The sequence below is a fragment of the Stegodyphus dumicola genome, chromosome 8, assembly GCF_044657685.1.
Source record: "Stegodyphus dumicola isolate Sdum_Otavi_A_Nest chromosome 8, ASM4465768v1".
In the NCBI taxonomy this organism is placed as follows: Eukaryota; Metazoa; Arthropoda; class Arachnida; order Araneae; family Eresidae; genus Stegodyphus; species Stegodyphus dumicola.
In genome coordinates this window covers 72,372,426-72,394,129 of record NC_140775.1, presented here as the reverse complement: position 1 = coordinate 72,394,129, position 21,704 = coordinate 72,372,426, and the positions used below count along the sequence as shown (strand labels likewise).

Genomic DNA, 21,704 nt, shown 5'->3' with positions numbered 1-21,704 from the left:
CCGGATATCTAAATATTCCTGTAAGACCTTATATTCCAAACCCTATGCGATGTTTCCAATGCCAGCGTTTCGGCCATTCTAAGACGTCTTGTTGTGGCAGCCTTACATGCGCCCGATGCTCACAGATTGGCCACGATTCTGAAAATTGTACGGCTGCGCCTCTTTGTATAAATTGCAAGGGTGAGCACCCAGCATTTTCACGCCTCTGCCCAAAATGGAAATTGGAAAAAGAAGTGCAGACTGCAAAGTTTACGAGGAACATCTCATATGCCGAAGCCAGAAGATTAGTTCAGAGCACACAGCTTCGACCAAATACATCATACGCCAGTGCTGTAAAATCATCTCGTACAGTCGCCACCCAAACATCAATAGGCACACAGACCATAGCAAATAAAACCCATCCGTCTACATCCAACAAGCAAAAAGAAAATGCAACCCATATAGTACAAAAGAAAGAAACAGTTATTCAAAGTAAGCCCAAAACTTCTACACATAAAATATCCAATAAAAATAGAAGTCACAGCAATAGCTCTTTTGATGAGATGATTTCTGAATCTGCGGATTCAGACTTTATGGAAGTAGAAGAGGGTCTAGAAGTTCCCAGGCATCTACTTCCACGAAAAACAAAAGAACAGCACAGAAAAAACAAAAACCATTCATAATGGCCACCCTCATGTCATGGAACTGTCGCGGTTTCCACCGAAATTTCCTTGACATCAAATCTATAATAAATGTGTATCATCCTGTGTGCTTAGCAATACAGGAAACAAATTTGAAACCCGAACACCATGCAAAACTTCGGAGGTTTTCTTTCGTCAGGAAGGATAACATTGCAGGTGAGCGTGCCAGTGGAGGTGTAGGTCTCCTCTCCTCACTGGATTATCCCTCAAATGTACTTCCTTTGACGACATCCCTCCAAGTTGTCGCTACTCAAATAAATTTTGATATTATTGTTTCATTTGTTTCTTTGTATTTGCCTCCAAATGAGCACATTTATCAGCAAGATTTAAATAATCTAATAGAGCAGCTGCCTGAGCCTTTTATCATAATAGGAGATTTTAACGGCCATAGTCCACTCTGGGGAAGTAAAGATACAAATTGCCGAGGAAGACAAATAGAGCAGATGATCGAAGATCATAGCCTTTGTCTCCTAAATAATGGGCAAGATACGTACTTCCATGAGCCTTCAAGGACATTCCACGCTCTCGATCTTGCCATCTGTTCACCATCTCTGTTGCCATTTTGCACTTTTAGTGTCGGAAATGACCTGTACAACAGCGATCATTATCCTATTTTTGTGTCTCTTGCACGAAGAGGAGCAAACCCCGTGTCGAGAGTCCCTCGTTTTATCCTGGACAGGGCAGACTGGGAACTCTTCTCTTCCGTTGCAGAGCTGACAGAGGAAATGGTAGAAGGTGTGCATATCGATGACGCTGTTGAAGCTGTTACTAATACTATTATTCAGGCAGCTATGCTTTCGATTCCTAGAACATCAGGAAAAACACTAAAATATTCGAAACCGTGGTGGAATCGCGACTGTCATGAAGCACTGAAAAAACAGAAAAAAGCATGGGGTATTTTTCGTAGATATCCTACTCTGCGAAACCTCATAGCTTTTAAAAGAGCCAAAGCAAATGCACGGAAAGTAAGAAGGCAGAGCCAGAGGGATTCCTGGATTTCATATGTGTCCTCAATAACATCCTCTACGCCTAGTAAGCGGGTTTGGGAAAGAGTTCGAAAAGCATGCGGAATGTACAAAGACCACTCACTTTCCTTTCTGGAAAAAGATGGCCGAGTGATTAGCTCCATAGAAGAAATTGCAAATACAATTGGTGAGACATTTGCTGCCGTTTCTTCCAGCCGAAATTACTCACCTGCATTTCTTTCTATCAAGCAACGCTCTGAGAAAAATCCCATCGCTTTCAACTCTTCCAACTTTGAGCCGTACAATAGAGACTTTACTATGGTTGAACTAAAGAGAGCTTTGTTGCAGACACATAGGTCTTGTCCGGGTCTGGATGGCGTGTATTATGAAATGCTAAAGCATCTGTCCTGTAAGTCACTGAGTGCCCTTCTCACACTTTACAATAGAGTGTGGAAGGAGCGTACATTTCCCAGTGCATGGAGGAGAGCTATTGTCATTCCTATTGCGAAGCCAGGGAAAGACCCGAGGAATCCCTCGAACTATCGGCCAATTGCCCTTACCAGCTGTGTTTGCAAACTGTTTGAAAAGATGGTAAACAGCCGCCTAGTCTACTTCTTGGAAAAGAATAATATTATATCGCCTTATCAAAGTGGTTTTCGAAAGGGGAGAACAACCGTAGATAATATGCTCCTCTTAGAGACATCCATTCGAAAAGCTTTTGTAAGAAGAAATCACCTTGTCTCAATTTTCTTCGATATAGAGAAAGCCTATGATAAGGCATGGAGATACGGTATAATTCGCGATCTTCACGAGAGTGGCTTGCGCGGCAACCTACCAATTTTCATTCAAAATTTCTTGAACACTAGAACTTTTCAAGTAAGAATTGGCTCTGTTTTTTCGGATGTTTTTGAACAGGAAGAGGGTGTGCCTCAAGGCTGTGTGCTCAGTGTAACCCTGTTTAGTTTAAAAATAAATTCTGTACTAAAAGAACTTCCTCCCACCATCTTGGGATCTCTATATGTTGATGATCTGCAGATTAGCTGTCGAGGAGCAGACATGAGATATGTAGAGAGGCAACTGCAGATGGCTCTGATTAAGATCCAAGAATGGTCAGACAAACAGGGATTTACATTTTCGAAACAGAAAACTGTCTGCGTGCACTTTTGTAGGAAGCGAGGTCTCCATCCTGAACCTGAGTTATACTTGAATGGTACAATTATTCCAGTTGCGCCTGAAGTAAAATTTTTAGGAGTGACGTTCGACCGAAAATTGACTTTCCTTTCTCATGTTTTAAACCTGAGAAAGAAGTGTCTAAAAACACTAAATATTTTAAAAGTGTTGGCGAACACCTCCTGGGGTGCAGAGCGTTGCTCCATGCTTCGCATTTACAGAGCGCTTATCCGCTCTAAACTGGACTATGGCTCAGTTGTTTATGGATCCGCTCGGTCATCTGTTTTGTTAAAACTGGATCCTGTTCACCATCAAGGTCTGCGGATTTGTTCAGGAGCTTTCAGGACTTCTCCTGTCCAGAGCCTATATGTTGACTGTAACGAACCATCACTTTATATGAGGCGTGAGCAATTGTCCCTTTTGCAATATTTTAATACTCTATCACAACCTGAACATCCCATTAAGCTGTGCTTACTTGATAATGAGTGTAACACATTATTTGAAACACGTCCATCCTGTGTTCCTACTTTCCCTTTAAGAGTTCGCCCTGTCATTGAGGAACTCTCCCTCTCTGATATGCACCCCCAAGCAGTACAGAATTTTGAAATTCCACCTTGGGAAAATTCACGGATCCAGCTTCTTGATGTTTTTAAACATCACGTAAAGGCGAGCACTAACGAGATCGTTTACAGACAAATTTTCGCTGAGCACAGGCACAAATATAGCAGTTATTATCCGATATACACAGATGGATCAAAGTCAAATGATCATGTCGGGATGGCTTTTGTATTTGAAAATTACATAGAGGGCAGATGCCTGCACCATGCTTTCTCTGTCCTAACATCTGAACTAACTGCAATATATTATGCTCTTTTGTACATCTCAAAGCTCTGCCACAAAAAGTTCATAGTTTACACAGACTCATATAGTGCTCTTAAATCCTTGGAAGCTTTTCCCAACGCTCAGAATCCTGTGGTAGTGGATGTTCTCAAAATTCATAGAAATTTAATGATACGAGGATATGAAATCCTGTACTGCTGGGTTCCCGGGCATACGGGAATAAAGGGAAACGAGCTTGCAGACATCGTGGCAAAATCTGCTGTCGAACTGTCCAGTCGCCTTATCCCTTTTAGAGACATCTGCTGTGTCATCAAGGGAAAGATACGAAAAAAATGGCAGCAAATTTGGGATGTTCAGCATCACAACAAGTTGAGAAACATCAAACCTAGAATTGAGCATTGGGATTTTGCTGGAAATCGTAAAGAGGACGTTCTTTTGACTCGACTCAGAATTGGTCATACCAGAGTCACACATAGCTATCTTCTTAAAGCTGAAAATGAGCCTGTTTGTTTTAATTGTAATGTTTGTTTATCTGTTCATCATATTTTAATTGAGTGTCAATGTTTTAATAGTCTTCGCCAAAAATATTTTAATAGCTGTGACTTACCTCTCGACCGTTTAATCGGAAGAGAGGTCAATTCTAATTTATTTTATTATTTAAAAGAGATTGGCTTTTATTACCAAATGTAATTTGTTTTGAAGACTGTGTCTTGAACGTTAATATGTGCTTTTAACTTGTTTTTATATGACTTCATCCTCTGGATTTGGTACATTTATCTACTTGTTTTTATTTATTGAATTTTAATGTCATCAATTGTAATCATCTCATCTTTTGTTTGGCGCGTCATAATCATCTCTGGTTTTTGCGCCATAATCACTCACTCACTCACTCACTCACTTTCTTTGCAAAAAATGAGAGAAAATTTCTTGAGCAATGTGAAAATTTAAAGATGACTATAACAACAGTGTTGAAAAGAAGTGAAATAAAAAGGTTAATAAATCACATTATCAAGAATCAACTGATTAAAGAATTACTTTGTGAACAAAATGTTTTTTCACATTAGATATGAAAGTTGCGATAGTTTTTTTTGACAACTGTCATTTCTTTCATAAACTAAACTGTATGAAAAATTAAACCAAATAACTAACAATTTCCACTTTCTAACAAGGGAAAAAATAATGTCATTGAATTAAGGTAATTTAAAAGGAGCTACTGATAGTCCACTTAAATATCCAAATGATATAAGTGCTTCAGAAATATCTGGTTTTAAAAACAAGCCACGCTGTTTTAATATACGTAGTCATGAAAACAAGATTTGATCTTGTAAAGATGATTTAGAGATTCAGTCTTAGTCAATCAAATTCAATCAATTTAGTTCAATCTTACCATATTAGGAAATTGAGTTAAGAATATTTTTGAGGTTGCCTGTTACTGGTTTTAGAGTGAAAGAAGCTTAAACAAACTACAGGTAATAAAAAATAATATAAAATTTTCCCATGGTCCAAAAAGGTTTTCGAACATGACACCTCTCTCGACAGAACCTGAATCAAGTAATCAAATAAATTTTGAAAAAAATATTAATGGTTTTGCTTCGTTAAAAGCAAAAAAAGAAAAGATATTGAACGCTTAGCTTAAAAAATAGTGCCATACTTTTTATATTAATTATATTACCGTTTATATTATTTTAATGTTATTTTATATTTATGAAATTGATAATAATTTTTTCATTTTATTTTTGAATACATAAAGCTATGTTTAAAATACTATAAAAGTTGCTATAGTTAATATGGTTACCTCTGTTAAATATGGAAATATACAGATATAATTTACTTGATTGTTTATGTAAATGCTCATTTACGTCTTCGGGTGAAAATACACCTAAGTAAGCTTTGCTGATCGTTTTATATGTATATTATTACAGCTCTCTGAATGTTTACATGTTGACATACATACATACAAATAATTGGAGTACGAATTTTTCAGCTTTAAATAATAAAAGAAAAAGTGTTGATAAGGGTGTTTTATTCATTTTTTCATATGATCCAAATGGGTTAAGAATGACAAGCTTTTTGATCAGATCTAAGGTTTAAGCAATTTACTATGATAAAAAATAAGAATAATAAACTCAATCAAATACTGATCAAATGCAGTGCAAAGATTGTTGAAAACAATATAAAACTTCTGACTACCTTTTGGAATCTCTAAATATTTTGCGAATATTTCTTTTCCTTAAGAGATTCTAGCTGTAAACTAAGAGTATATTCTCTTGTGTAGTGGTGTGCTAAGAAAAATTGACTAATTGTTGAATCGGTGAAAGGAATATTGCAAATAAAATGCTGGTTTAAAAAAAATCCATGCGCTGGCCTACTTATTTATTTGCTCATTTATTGCTCAAGAGTTTCTGATAGAGGGACAACAGTATTGACAAGTATTTGTAATTTTATTGTTTTATAATTTTGTATTTTTGTCCATTAAATCTGATTTAAACATCTAAATAACACTGCAAATAAATTTTAGCATAAATATAACCCCATTTTTAGCGAAAATGTACTTTATTCTAAAAATTATGTATTTTTAGAACCTATTTCAGAGCTAAGTCTAAAAATGATTTAAAGAACTGAAAATGGTGTGGTACCCTATATTATGACACTGAATTAGTCTCCGTGCTTTGAAGGAATTTATGATTGGCTTGACAAAATTAATGTTTGCTTATTTATTATTAATTTTCATTTATTTATTGTTATTATTTGTTTTGTAAGTTTTTTTATTTAGTTCACCCATGGTATTTTTCTCTACAGTCAAAAAGTTTGTCATCTGTTTTTAAGCTATTTCCTTATAAGCTTAAATTTTGCTCACACACTTTTTTGGGGTGGCAGTACAGTATGGTGAAATGAGGTTTTTTCCAAACTGGATTTAGGATTTTTTAAATTCCTTGAAATGCGTTTTCGCACATACATTTGTTCAACGAAAAAAAAATCTTAGAATTTTACTTTTTGCGCCTGTAGATAGAATGTAAAAAATCTGAGTGAATATATATGAAATTTTTAATTTAGTTTTTGATTTTTTGGTGAATTTTCCACTGTTACTCCAATTTTTTCGACTATTTGATGTCTATTATTTGAAAATTCTAACACCTAAAAACGCATCTGGTATTACGTTTCAAAATCGTTCCAGATTTAAAACAAATTCCTTTTCTTTTTTTAAAATAAGAATGATAAAAAAATATTAATTGGGCGATTTTCTAATTTCTTTTAAAATTATATTGTTCTATAACTTGCTGCATAAGCAGATGGAGAAACATTCTTGAGCAACAGTAATATTTAAGAACAGTAATAATATAAACAGTTACTTCTTTTCCTCCTCTTGCTAGAAGCACTGTTGGCCATTAAAATAGCTACCCGAGGTACACGTAGAAGTGCGCAAACGCCAGATTTTCACATTGGTCATACAGATATTGTCTCATCAGACTAACTGTGGTGTTCTGCCCCAATTGAAGGAGCCTGGGGCACTCTTGTGGCGGCCCGAGGGTCTTTCACCCTTCTTTGCTACATTTTGAGAGTGATTTCGGCTCGCCGTGTATTTTGAGTGGCCTCTTGTCACACTATGGGCTTGCAAATATCCACACCTTCTTCTGGATTCTTTCCCGGGCCCTTCAGTAAGGCAATCAGTGTCTCAAACCACTGCACCAGTTGAGCGACAAATTGCTACATCATGAGGGTGGCATGCAAAAAACGTCAAATTTGCATAAAAAGTAAGCATGCATAAATGGTATGTTGGAATAGGCGCATGATTAGCATTCCAGCTCATACGCAAGTAAGAGTAATGCCATCTACATTGTGGGTAAGTGGAAAAAGTGTACAGCGGGTTTCTCATTTGGAAATCGTAATTGAAGATTGGTTGGTTGCGTAAAAGTTGTGTTATGATTCATGTTAGAATGAGAAACTCCTATCAATCGGAATTTTATCGCGGTAGGATTATAGCCTGCCAGGACTGCGTTTTATTATTTTGCTACATTTCTGCACGCATTGGTCTGGTTCTCATGACTGTCAGGCGAATATGGAATCAATGAGTCCTTGAGGGCCTTACTGAACACCATGCAGGATCTCAGCAGCCACTAACGCCCGAGAAGATAGACACGTTATCCTGCGAGATCGTTCGACCACGTGAGGAATCCTGAATCAGGAACTTCGCTCGTGTGTAGGATGACACATGTCCGCCCGGACAGTGTTATGTCTGCAGCGCCACAGGCTGTGATGGTTGTTACGCCTTCTTGTGATGCTGCAACAAGACAAATGTGCCTAAATGATGATGGGAGATGAGCGATGACAATTCACAGCCTACCTCGTCTTTTCAGACGAATTTCGATTCTATGTACAGAATTATAATGGATGTATCCGTGTGGGCAGGTGCTGAGGAAAACGAACATTGCCAGCTTGCATTCTTCATCATCCTACGGGTCCAGCGCCTTGTGTGCTGGTATGAAATGTCATTGGGTGCACATGTCACTCATTTCTTTTCCACATAGCTAGTAATGTGGATAGCTGCCGTTGCTTTTCTGACCTGTCAGGCCCATGGCTGTGCCTTATCTTCGAGATCTGCATGATGCTTTCTTTCAGCAACATATACGTTGCACAATCGCTTGTTACCCATGCTGTCTTGATCTTCGGCTGCTGCCCTGGCCAGCACGTTCTCCGGGTATTTCACCTATTGAAAACATCTATTCATGGAATGTTGAGAGACTGCCATACTGGACTGTGGCATAGAATTGAAGCCACGTGGAATGAACTGCCCATATGTCATCCAAGCTGAGTGCTGTGTACCCCAAACTACTGGCAGATATACGTCTTCCTCCAGGTATATTGCATATGGCCAATAAATAAAATTCTACTGTTTATTTTTCTCGCGTGTAGCAATTTGAATGGCTGGCTGTGTACTTATGAAGAAATTAAGCTTACTAGCTTTAAATTTGTCATTTTATAAATTATATTTCTTTGCTTCCCATTTTTATGCGTAGATTTTGCATTTAATATTCATTTCATTTTATTAGTTTAAAAAACGATAAGCTTAAGGATGGTTTAGCCTTTTAAATTGCAATGAAATCTGGCATGCCATTTTAATTTTTCCCATTTCATAAATTTATACAGTTTTTTCCTCAGTATTTCATTTGAAAAGCTGGTTTTGTAGATTTATTGTGAAACATAATATTATATTCCTTTATGGGCCTTTAAAATTCTAACATCGGAAAATGTTATAAATATTTGAAATTTTCACATGTTATAAACAAATTTTCTCATCCTCTTTTAAACAAGAATGATTTAAAAAAAAAAATATTAATTAGACAACTTTCTAGAATTTTTTCCCAACTAGCCGCATTCAGGCCAGACTGGCATACACAATTTGCCAGAAAGCATGCAGGCCATGTGTAATTCACAGAAGATCAAACATATGTTGATATTAGCATAATAGGAAGGACTTAAAGTTCAGAACCTGGATGGCACAGAGCTGACTGGGAAATTAAAAATTTTGTATAATTATAGATTAGCGAAAATGAAGAGAATGCGAATACACCAAAATATATGATTTTTTTAATCACAGATAATGTACATAAATTTTAATAAAACATAAAGTTGGAAATAATATATTTTTTTGTAAGTATAGTGTGTGGTCCTTATCACAATTTAAAGTGCACCAGAGCCCAACTCCGGTGCTTCTCAGTTGTGGAGGTAAATGGTAATTCTAGCTGGAGACCTAAATAAAAGGGTTCCAGCACTTTTTTTTTTTTTTTTTTTTTTTTTTTTTTTTTTTTTTTGCCAGTGAAACACAGTTTCAGCAAATAAATTTTATTTTAGTAATAAATATGCCTTGAAATTCGATTGTAACTTCTGAATGCCTGCTTTCTCTTTTCTTTTCTCTGGGAAACAAACACTTTGACGGAGGTTGAGACTTTTAAGGAAAGAAAATTCCCTACCCCTATATCGTAGGCTTATACTCCGGGTAGTGCAATGAATTTATTAGAGTGGATAAAATTTTTAAAATTAAATGTGGTGGACACATCAGACTTTTTTTTTTTTTTTACTTCTTAGCACAAAGTAAAGAAAGTATTGTAATCGCAAAAAATCTCTGGTATCATATTTCAACAAAAATATCCATTTTGACCGCTCTCAAATCTATCTATTTTTGCATGACATCTGTATGTACGGACAAAATAAAAGTCTCTTTTTCTCAAAACGGGTTGTAAATTAAATCCAATTTAATTTACAATTCGTTTCGGAAGAGATTTTTTTCGTACATACACTGCTCGACATTAAAAATGCAACACCAAGAAGGAAGGGTCAGAAAGTGATGAAATTTGGAAAAAAGAGACAGCAAGCAGCAATAAGTGATCTTTATTTCAAAATTATAGTAGCGAGAACGGCGTCAGCTCAGTAGGATAGTGATAGTGATAGTGACGGAGGACGTGGCCACCACCCCTTTACTATTAAGTTAATTAGCATATAGGGCCATGTCCGCCCTTATACAGAGTAAAGCCAGAGAGGCCACATGGGAGGCTTGCACAAGGCGCCCAAACCCAACGCCTGGACCATCTGGTTGGCAGTTCCACGAACCAAATGCCACCAGGTAGACACCCGTCTAAAGTGCCCGGGTCCAGTGATTATTGAATCTTCAAAAATAGCATTGTACATGGCTAAACAAGGGCAGATATTAGTAGTTATTTACATGTTTCTGTTAATACATATTTGCTGACATGCAATCCAGCACTGTTTCATACATATACTTTCTAAATACCTTCATGACATTACCTTAATTTGCTTTGGAATATTAAGACAGAGCTAGTATATACACTTAGCACAATAACAATAAAAATAAAAATATAATAATAATAATAATAATAACATACATTAGGACACGCTTGCTTACACTATATACACACATCACAGACATATCTAGATTACTTATGCTTGAATGATACTGATTTACATTGAAATTAGCTGATATACTGACCAGTTATATTTACACATGGCATAAGTCTGGACCTATGTCCATTAGCTTATCTACTATATGAGTAATTTTGTTGGTCTGGTGTCGCTGCTTGATTATAAATCTGTTGAATGCCTCCCTGTTCGTTTGCGGGAACGGAATTTGCATTCCTTCCGTGAGAGGACATTTATGAACGTAGTGTTCTGCTGTGCCCAGATCGCTGCAGCAGCACTGATCTGAATTGGAGATTCCAAATCTTTCGTAATATACTGGAAAGGCGGCTCAGTAGGATGTAAGACCACCGCGGACAGCGATGCACGAAGAACCACGTCTAGGCATAGTCAACAACAGTGCGGATGGTGTCCTGAGAGATGGCTCTCCATTCCCTTTCAACCATTTGCCACAGTTCGTCTTCTGAACGCGGCAGGGACAGAGTCTGCAAACGGTGTCCAATCACATCCCACACATGTTCGATTGGTGACAGGTCAGGAGAGTATGGTGGCCAGGGAAGCATCTGTATACCTTGCACAGCATGTTGGCAGATGCGAGCACTGTGTGGTCGGGCGTTATCCTGCTGAAAAATTGCATTAGGAAGGTAGGGGATTGCCACCGGTCACAGTACATTATCCAAGTATTATTGGGCCGTCATAGTGCCCTGAATATGAACTAGATGTTACCTGGATTCATAGGAAATAGCGCTCCAAACCATTATGCCACATTGTCACGTGGTGGGGCGTTCCTCAGTTACTGCCGGATTAGATCTGTCTCCACGTCGACGCCACACACGTATGCGGCGACTGTCACTGGATAAACAGAAGCATGACTCATCTGCGGACACGACATTTCGCCATTCGCTCTAGTCCAGCACCATTCTAAACATCGGCATCTATGCTGTGGGGTCAATGTCAGTCTTCTTAACGGATGCCGTGAGTACAGGCCACGTTCAACCAATCGACGGGAAATGATTCTGGTCAACACGGGAACATTCAGGGTATCTTGCACATGCTGCAGAATCGCAGTACAAGTGACCACCACAGGTTCTCGGCGGATGCGTCGATCCACGTGTGCTGACATCACTCTGGCTGCACCTGCACCCCTCCTTCTTCCCATCATGTTCGCCATAGCCAATGCACCGTGCTTGCATCCATGTGGGTATCAGCTGCGATTTGACGTAAGGACCAACCCGTCCTTCTCAGTCCGATCACCATACCCCTTGTAAAATCGTCTGTCTGCTGGAAGTGCCTTCATTGATGGTGGCCTAGCATTCTCTCCTGTTACATGCATCCTCCGGGACAAAAACCAACTTTCTTCGATAATTCATCTGGCAGAAATAACGACACGAATATTGCCCATTCTGCACGTTCCTTCCCTTATATCTTACTTCACGTGCGTGGGAGAGCTGCGCAATTCACATCATTCGCATAACTCACTGATGTGCGTCTACTCTAGAATTTGCATGAATTTCTGACCGCTCCCTCTAAGTGTTGCATTTTCAATGTCGAGCAGTGTATGTATGTATCTCGAGAAATTAAAAAATGTAAAGAACTTTGGAATTTTGTATATGGGATAGCTATAGCATGTAGTTGTGCACTTCCCTTTTTGGTTGCAGTCGGCCACAGCAAAAGTATATATAGTATAAAATTTGCATAAATTTCTGACCACTCCCTCTAAGTGCCGCATTTTCAATGTCAAACAGTGTATGTATGTACCTCACGTAATTAAAAAATGGAAAGACTTTGGAATTTTGTATATGGGATAGTTATAGCATGTAGGTGTGCACTTCCCATTTTGGTTGCAGTCGGCCACAGCAAAAGTATATATAGTATATATACCCACTCTAGTACTATTGTGCATTTTTGCTTTAAAAATGATTATATTATTCTGATGTTCTGATTAAGGTTGTTATGCCGTTGGTTAGTTTGCATGGATACGTGTAGGATTATCAAGAATTTAAAAGTTGTTTAAATGCAATTAAGCCTAATGGAGCAGCCGTTTGTTTACATATGAAACTTAGCAGAATAATGAATTAAGTCAGTTTCTGCAACTCGGTGACTTTTGCCTAGTGGAACCAAAGGTAAACTTTCAGTTTTGCTTACCGAAAAATTTGCCTTCTTGCCCGCTGGCTGAATTGCTTGTTTTTATGTAGAAACTCTTAATTTTAATTGTAATTTTTTTAACTGTATTTGGTGTTTTATGGTTTTTAATGAAGATGTTATGGATTTCTATGTATTTTTGCCATGCCGTGAAATGAGAACTGATGTTGTTATTACTAATCCCAGATTGTCTAGCAAAGCTAGATAATCTCCATAAATCCAAAAATATCTAAAAAGTTTAAAACCAATAGAGAATCCTGGAGGATCTCCTCTTTGTTAAAATCCAAGCAAGCTAAAATATGGGCCGGGGTAACCATGTTAGCCTTACACCAGTGGCACTCAGGCAAGATCTTCTGTCCCTGCTGAAATGCGAGTGCTCTAATATGGCCACTCATGAAGTGCGAGAAGGCTGTCTAATATGGTGATAGTTGAAAGGATCTGCCCGGGTTTCTTCCAAAATACCACAGGTGATTAGGAGGAATCCTTCCAAGTTGCTTTAATTCCACTTCCTCAGAGAGAAGATTTTGCTATATGTGAGAGCCCCGCAAGGACCCTCCACGGCAGCAGACGAAGTGAGAACTGAATAAACTGAATGAGAAATACATCTCTAATGAAATTCGAGGAAATAAGTTTAAATGAAATACAGCAAGAAATGTGTATAATTTTATAGGCCATACATAGAAGTCATATGGTGGCCATGTCAGATTTTTTTAAAATTAGACATGTTTCCAGATACATTTATTTAATATAGTAACTTAAATATTGTGTTTTGTATAAATAGTCATGTAGATCTTTCGAGACATTAAGATATTTTTAGAAGCAGGCAAGATGAAAAATGAGCAAACGCCTTTGCTGGGAATCGAACCTTGGACCCCTGGAGTACCGGCCCAGCATGCAGAACCACTACACCACGAAGGCATGGTAGGAAAGCAGGAGAAATACCTTATATACTCTCCCCTTTTTTTTTAAAGGGCGACTGGGGTTTTTAGAGGGCCCAATTGCCAAATCCTGGGTGTGGAGAATCCTCATCCAACACCCTTTTAGTTCGGGCACAACTGTAGAGACATTAGGTATTTTTTGGAAGCAGGCAAGATGAAAAATGAGCAAACGCCTTCGCAAAGAATCGAACCACGGACTTCTGGAATACAGGCCCACTACACCACGAAAGGAAAGCGGGAGAAATATCTTATAGATCTATAATTCCTACATCAATTTTTACTTGGAATGTAAGAGATTCTATTGCTGATAATCATGTCTCTTTATTAATGACTGTTTTTTCTGATGGATTGCGTTGAGCTCTTAACAAAAAACAACGGCATTTAAAATAAGCTGGTTACGAATTATCCGCTGTTTTCATATATTTTAAATAAAATAAGGTAAATTTTGTTTATGAACTAAGCTTTTATTTAACATTATGAACTAAAGAAAGAAAAACAATTTGTCTTATACTTTTATGAGAACAAGTATTTTACAGAATTCATCTACAATTTATATCACAAATAATAATTAAATCAGATATATTTTACATACTTATGTCAATTTTTCTATATTCTATTACTGAAATAATTTATATCTGTGTACTTTTCTTTAGTTAGGAACTAACAGAATTGTTTATCTTTGTAGGTGGATTTAAATAAAAATGAAACTGTACTCCATTACTCTGGACATGTGGGATCATCTATGAAAGTACCATTCAGTTTGAGCGAAAGTGCAGACATTCTGTGTGCTACAGGCTCTGATAATATAACAAGGCTATGGTCTCTAAGCTCTGGAAAACCTCTTCATAGTATACGGCCATTTTTAAAATATCAAAAGTCACATTCCTGGCTGATGTGTCATGAAAATAAGTGGTTTGTTTCTTTGTTGCAGCAAAATAGACTATATACATTGGAACCCCATCACTGAACTTTTTTATGATATTTAATAAAATTTATCCCGGAAAGAGTAGTTGTTTTGGGATATTAATAACAAATGATTATGTTGTAACTTTTATTTACATGTTATATATTACCCTACTGATGCAATGAATTTTCAGAATTTATATCTTTTCTTCTAATTTAAAAGTTTAACCTGAAAAAGAAGAAATTAAAATAAAATATAAGTTTTATGTGTGAAATGGTAATAGTTACTTGTTACCACTGTATCTTGGTGTAAAATTCATAGTTTTCAATTTAAATGTTTCCTCATTACCTTTTCACAGTTAAGTTTTTTAGCAAAGACAATGATTATGATAATAAAAGTGTGAAGTTGTGTTTAAAAAAAGGAACATCTCATATATTTTATGAAATAACACTGAGATGGGTAAGCATTCAAAGTTAATTTCTTAATAGGATGGAAAAGAGCTTAGTATATGGTATTATGTAGAAGAAAAGTCTTTAAATTTACTGTGAAAAGCTGTAGATAGTTGTAATAATTGAAAGAAATTGTTGCTATTAAATTTATTTTTATGTGATCTCTGTGAGATGAATCTGTATATATTTTATGAAACAATGACTTTCAATTTATTTTTATTAATCAATCAGAAAGTAGTAGTTAATTAATGTGTCAGATAAATGTATATATATGTATATATAAATAACATGTTAGATAAATGTATATATATGTACAGTACAAAGTCTGTAATACGGACCTCAAAGCTACAAACTTTATGCATATGCGTAGATGCATTCATGCGCATAATGCATTTGTGCCTGCGCATTTATTGCATAACAGACGGTATAAGCTAGGCTAAAGTTATCTAACGCATTTCAGTTAATGTTGCAGATTGCGCTGTTTCTTAATCTTCTAATTGGATCCGGCTTATTATTTTTTGCAGACTGTTAGAGCAATTTTATAAAAATTAAGCTTAAACTTTCGATTATGTCAAAAAGAGTTTCCAATTCTGAAGCTGCCAAACGATCTGCAAAGCGAAACCGTGTTTCTATGTTCATCAAACAAAAAGTGGAATTGCTGCAAAAAATGGATAAAGGCGTATCCGTCTCAAAATTATGCGAGGAGTATGGCATTGGATGACACAAGAAAAAGGAACTTAATGAGGAAGCATCTTAAACAACTTACATTGAAAGAAATGTTTAATAAAGTAAACAAATAATTATTAAGCTATTTTTTTGTAAATTTTGATACCCTTTACATTATAATTGTTCTTTATTTCATAAATTATGATTTCATATTTTTAATTGTATAATTTCTGCATGCCATCTTACCAGATTTAAATTGTCGATCTATAATCCTCAAAACCCCTAATCCGGAATCGCCGAAGTCCGGATTACGAACTTTGTACTGTATATATTAATAATGTGTCAGATAAATGTGTATATATATATATATTAATAACATGTCAGATAAATGTATATATATGTATATGTATATCTTGGAAAAGTTGGTAGCTTCATAGATACAGAAAGAAGGGGAGAAACTTGCAGACGTTGGCGAATTTAATTCTTTCCTTTTTGTTCCTGGTTTTTCACCCATTTTTCATTAATTCAACACAAGTAAGATAGGTGTTACAGCTTCTTATTCCAAAATTTTCACATTGGCATCCATAAATTTGTGAAATATATTTTTGAAGGTAGCAAGCAGCAAGTTGGCTGAGCGAAAAGTTACGCATTCAGAGGAAAACATGAGAGAGATAAAAAAAAGTTTTGGTTTCAACTGAAATCTTATTCAGAGTTAGATAAAAGATTATTGCAGCTTTATCGTATGGTTGTATGATGCGGATTAATTTTGACACGACACTGTTTAGATTGATACATTACAAATAGTTACTATTTTTAGGACAAAGGGAAAATACCCAAAATAAAATGAAGACTAAGAAGATATTGCCAGTTAAAATTAGAAGTTTGTTTTTATGTTTATTTTACATACATAAGTTATAATACTGATTTTAAACATGTGAAATAATATTATTATGCTTTTTTTTTAATATTGGTCAAATACTGTGGGTCACTCATTTGTCAGCAAGTATTGAACCATCTGATTATACATCTAGTTATAAATAATTAAATAGGTAGTTTAATAACCTTAGTCATTATGGATTCACATGGCCACTATTAAATTTTATTTTTTAACAATATTTGTTAAAACCAAAATCTAATAAAATTTCACAGTTTAAAATACATATAATTTATGACATTGATTCTTAAATGATATTAGGATAATTACACATTAAAAGCTGCAAAACATTTATGTTTTGTAACAACAACACTCATCAAAATATTTACCTGTCATTTTAATTTGAAGCCTTCCCAAACATTTTGGCTAGTTTACATCGATTTCCTTCTCCTTAAGCATCTTTTCTAACAATTAGAGATTTGTCTCAATATGCATACCAATGCTCTCTCCTAGTTTCTGTGTGCTTAATCTCCTAATTTGTCAACCTCTCCACAATGTACCTATGAGGATTCACTTCATCTGATAACAGTTAAATAGTCCAAACCGTACCTTCAACAGACATGAAGCAAATTATGGCTATTTCTTAAAGTAACTACAAAGTCAAAGGTTTAAATAAGCAGTTTAAATCTTATTTAAAAAGAATTTAAAACATAAGGGCATGTTCTCATGCTAACAAAATCAATTGCAGCTCGTGGTGATGTAATTAAACAAGAACAGCCAAATTCAAGCTATAAATGTAACTAGTGGTCAAAGATTGTGCAATTTAATTTTAATTTAATCTGGCTCGGTAACTCTTATCATATGAGGAAACAGAAATGGGAAATTATAGTAAGGGCTGAAATCATATACAATTGAGTAGTTTACATAATAATAACTGCACATATCTTTGAAGAATAATTTCTTTATGTATTCAGTTTCTTTGTTAAAGTTTCCTTTTCATTTTAGATTTTTTGGATTTAACTAAGGATTTCTGTTACTCTAAAAAAACACTAAATGCATTTAGAATGTACAGAAAAAGCGGCTAATTTTATTTCTTTAGTAATATGAACATTCAGAAAAAATATGAAATGTATATGGTAAAGGTCAGTTACAGAGCTGATGCGGCAGAATTTAATGACACACCAAACAACAAAATCTAGAAATGACAAAACTTTTAGAATTTAGAGCAGGCATTGGATGCAGAATTTAGAAAGGCAGCAGACTTTTTGATCCACAGAGATTGCATCAGGTGGGAAAATATCTAGTGCCAGCTATGTGTATGATGCATTAAGACATATTAGATGAATCTTTTAAATTTTAAGTTTTTAATTTCTTTATTAATAAAAAAAAATCCTTTTTACAAATGCCTGCCCATGTGATAAGATTAGAAGCATTTTTGATATTTTCCATGCTTGTGTCTAGTGAAAAGTAGAGAAAATAAAGGGAAGATAAACATGTTAAGATTCTAGTATCAGAAGTAAAACATTCAAATATTATGTTTTCATTGTTCTTCCAGACATTCTCCAAAAAGTAAGAAATTAATGCAAACTTTCTGTAAAATACATCCATTGCATGTTGACACCATGGAGATATTTTTCATTTTGCCACATATTTCTTGAGGCTCTATAAACCTTGCCTTCGAATCCTTCTAAACTTTCCAAGCTGTAATGTCTAAAATCCTAAGGAAAAATTATCCCTACCAATTCTGTAACAGCAAAAAGCCAGAAATATTTTGGGGAAAAAAAAAAGAGGAGGGAAAATGTGTAATATTAATTTTATAGAGAAAACTGATGCATATTCTGAGAATTTTGAATATTCTGATACAATTGCATGAGAAAAACTCTTACTATGAAAAAATGAAAAGGAATACATTTTTTAAATTAATTACATAGCTAATTTTGCTTTTGTTAAGAGCTGTTTTATAAATTGTGCTTTATAGCATTATACCTTGTTTATTTTCCAGATTCAGAATATTGTATAATAAGTTGCCAAAATGAAACTTTATAACAGCGAAAAATAAAAATGTTTTATTTTGATGTTATTTTCTAAATATAATTTCTATATATTACCATTATTTTAATGAAATTTATCAACGTTACAATGTTTTACAAAAAATCGTCGAAAAATTCTCTGATCTTGGAAATAAAATTTTTCTATAGAAAATCTTAAAATCGCCAAATTTAGAACCGCTTAATAAAAGAATTCACATCCCCAAAAGCAAAAAGTTGTTTAAGAGCTCTTTATTAGGAAAAATGAATTTCGAGAAACTCGAGTATCACATCATTTATATAAATTGAGACAAATTATAACCCATGAACCCATACAAAAGGTAACCATATACGTCAGTGAATCGCCAAAAATATTCCTCTAAAATGCTAATTCACACTCAAAATGGCAGTCGTAAAAACAGACAGAAATTTCAGATGATTAAAATTAAGGACCTTCTGCTGATTTCAGCCAAAATTAAGGACCAAAAATATATTCCAAAAAATCTAAGACCGTACGAACCCTGACTATCGCAGCAATTGGTTAAAGAAACTGGAAATTTAGAGCATTTTACATTATTGTCTTGCTGATGCATATTGACTAACTTTCTGTATTTCGCACATATCTTGATTAAGGTACGAGTAATATACAGCATATGTGCTAGTATGCAAACTATAAAGTAGCCAAATAGGAGATAAAATACCATTTTAGCAACCAGTGCTGTGACGAAGATACCATAGGGAGAAAAACTAATTCAATGAAGAGGAGAATTAGCTTAATTATATCCACATGGTAAGGGGGCTCGCTCTTGAAGTAGTTTGATTCACTTGCCATTTTGGAGACAGATCTGGTGAGTATACACGATTATTTTTCATGCCGTTTCCTGAAAAAGCTGAACCGCTCGGGAAGGGGGTTAATATGCAGATATAACTTTTAAGAGTGATCAGTTAGTTATAAATCATTAAACTAGTTAGATATCCTTAGTCATTATAGATTTAAATAGCCTCTTATTAAATTTATTTTTAAAAATATTTGTTAAAAAAGCTTTATTAAAACCACAATTTATTAATACAGTCAGTTTAAAATAAATGTAATTTAAGACATTGATTCTTATACAATATTAAGATAACTACAGATTAAATGCAACAAAATATTTCTGCATCTTTTTAATTTGAAGCCTTTCCAGACATTCTGGCTAATTTATATCGATTCCCTTCTCTTTAAGCATCTTTTCTAACAATCAGAAATTTGTTTCAACATACAAACCAATATTCCCACTAGTTTCTGCATGTTTTATCTCCTAACTTGTCAATATCTCGACTACGCACCTACAAGATTTTACTTGACCTGATAACTTCAAGTTATAATTACAGAAACAAAATACACTGAAGAGCCACATTATGACAACCTACTCAATAACGCATTGTGCAACCTTTGGCCTACAAAACATTTGCAACTAACCTTGGCATTCTAATTAAATAGTCCAAAACCCCTGACAAACGTGAAGCAAATTATTGGCATGTCTGAAAGTAACTACGAAGTCAATTATAAATTTAACTAAACCTCTTATTTAAAATGACCTTAGAACATAAAGGCATGTTCTTATGCTAACAAAATCAACTACTGCTTATGGCGATCCAATTAAACATGAACAATCAAATTCAAACTAAAAATGTGGACTACACAATTTAATTTTAATCTAAGCTGTCTCAGTAATACATCATAATAAACTCTTAACTTCTCGTAACATAGTTATCGCATAACAAATTCAAATATTGGTAGCGATAACGCAAAGACGATTAATTAAAAATTACCAGAGCTGGTAGGAACTAATTCAGCTTGCATGCAGAGAGCAGAAGCAAATTCTGCCTTACAACCCCAAAACCTTAGTTTAAAAGAGATTTTCATTCTGGTGAGGAAACGGAAAACTATAGCAAATGCTGAAATGATAAACAACAACTGCTTAATTTATATAACCGAACATATGTTTTAAGAATAATTTTCTTTCTCTTCACGTATTCGATTCCTTATTTCAATACATTTCCTCTTCATTTTAAAATTTAATTAAAGATTTCTGTTATTCTAAAAACTAAATGCATTTAGAATGTATAGGAAAAGGTGCTAATTTTATTTCTTCAGTAATATGAACATGGTAAGGGCCAGTTGCAGAACTTTTAAAATTTAGTGACACATCGTGCAACAAAATCTAGAGATAGCAAAATTTTAGACTAAGAAAGCACTGGGCAGCAGAATTTTAATCCTGTAACCTATGACCATGGTAAATATTAATGAAAGGCTCACTTTATTATGCAGAGATAACTTTCAAGGAAGATCAGTTAGTTACAAATAATTAAATTAGCTAGTTAGATACCCTTAATCATTACAGATTTATATAGGCACTATTAATTTTTTTTAAATATTTGTTTAAAAAAGCACAATCTATTAACATGTCAGAGTTTAAAATGCATGTAATTTACGACATTGATTCTTAAACACACATTAAAAGCAACAAAACATTACATTTTGTAGCAACAATACAACAAAAAATATTTATGCATCTTTTTAATTTCAAGCCTTTCCAGACATTCCGGTTAATTTATATCAATTTCCGTCTCTTTAAGCATCTCTTCAAACAATTAGAATTTTGTTTCAATATGCAAACAATATTTCTACTAGTTTCTGAGTGTTTTATCTCCTAACTTGTCAGTCTTTTGACTATGTACCTATGAGGTTTTACTCGATCTGATAAAAGTTAAATAGTTCCAAACCCCTGACAGACATTAAGAAAATTATCACTATGTCTGAAAGTAATTACAAAGTCAGATAAAGGTTTAAATAAACCTGTTATTTAAAAAGACCAAAGAATTTAAAGGCATGTCCTTAGCAAAACGAACTACAGCTTATGATGATCCAATTAAACAAAAACGACCAAATTTAAACTAGTAGTCAAAGGCTACACAATTCAATCTACGCTGGCTCAATAACATGCCGTAACGCAGTTATCTCGTAATAGAGTCAAATATCGGCAGCGATAATAGAAATTACCAGAGCTGGTAGGAATTAATGCAGCATGCAAGCAGAGGCCAGAAACAAATTCTTTCTTACAACCTCAAAACCTTAG

At 34.9% G+C, this 21,704-nt stretch overlaps 1 protein-coding gene across 1 annotated transcript in view; it reads left to right on the top strand.

Moving 5' to 3' along the window:
* LOC118198406 (uncharacterized) overlaps positions 1–18,287 on the top strand; it is a 36,144-nt gene extending 17,857 nt beyond the window's left edge. The window contains exon 2 of the mRNA XM_085821997.1: positions 14,351–18,287. Within this exon, the coding sequence (XP_085678123.1) occupies positions 14,351–14,632 (282 nt within the window). The 3' untranslated portion in view covers positions 14,633–18,287. The remainder of the gene's footprint in view (positions 1–14,350) is intronic.
* The last annotated feature ends 3,417 nt before the right edge of the window (positions 18,288–21,704 follow it).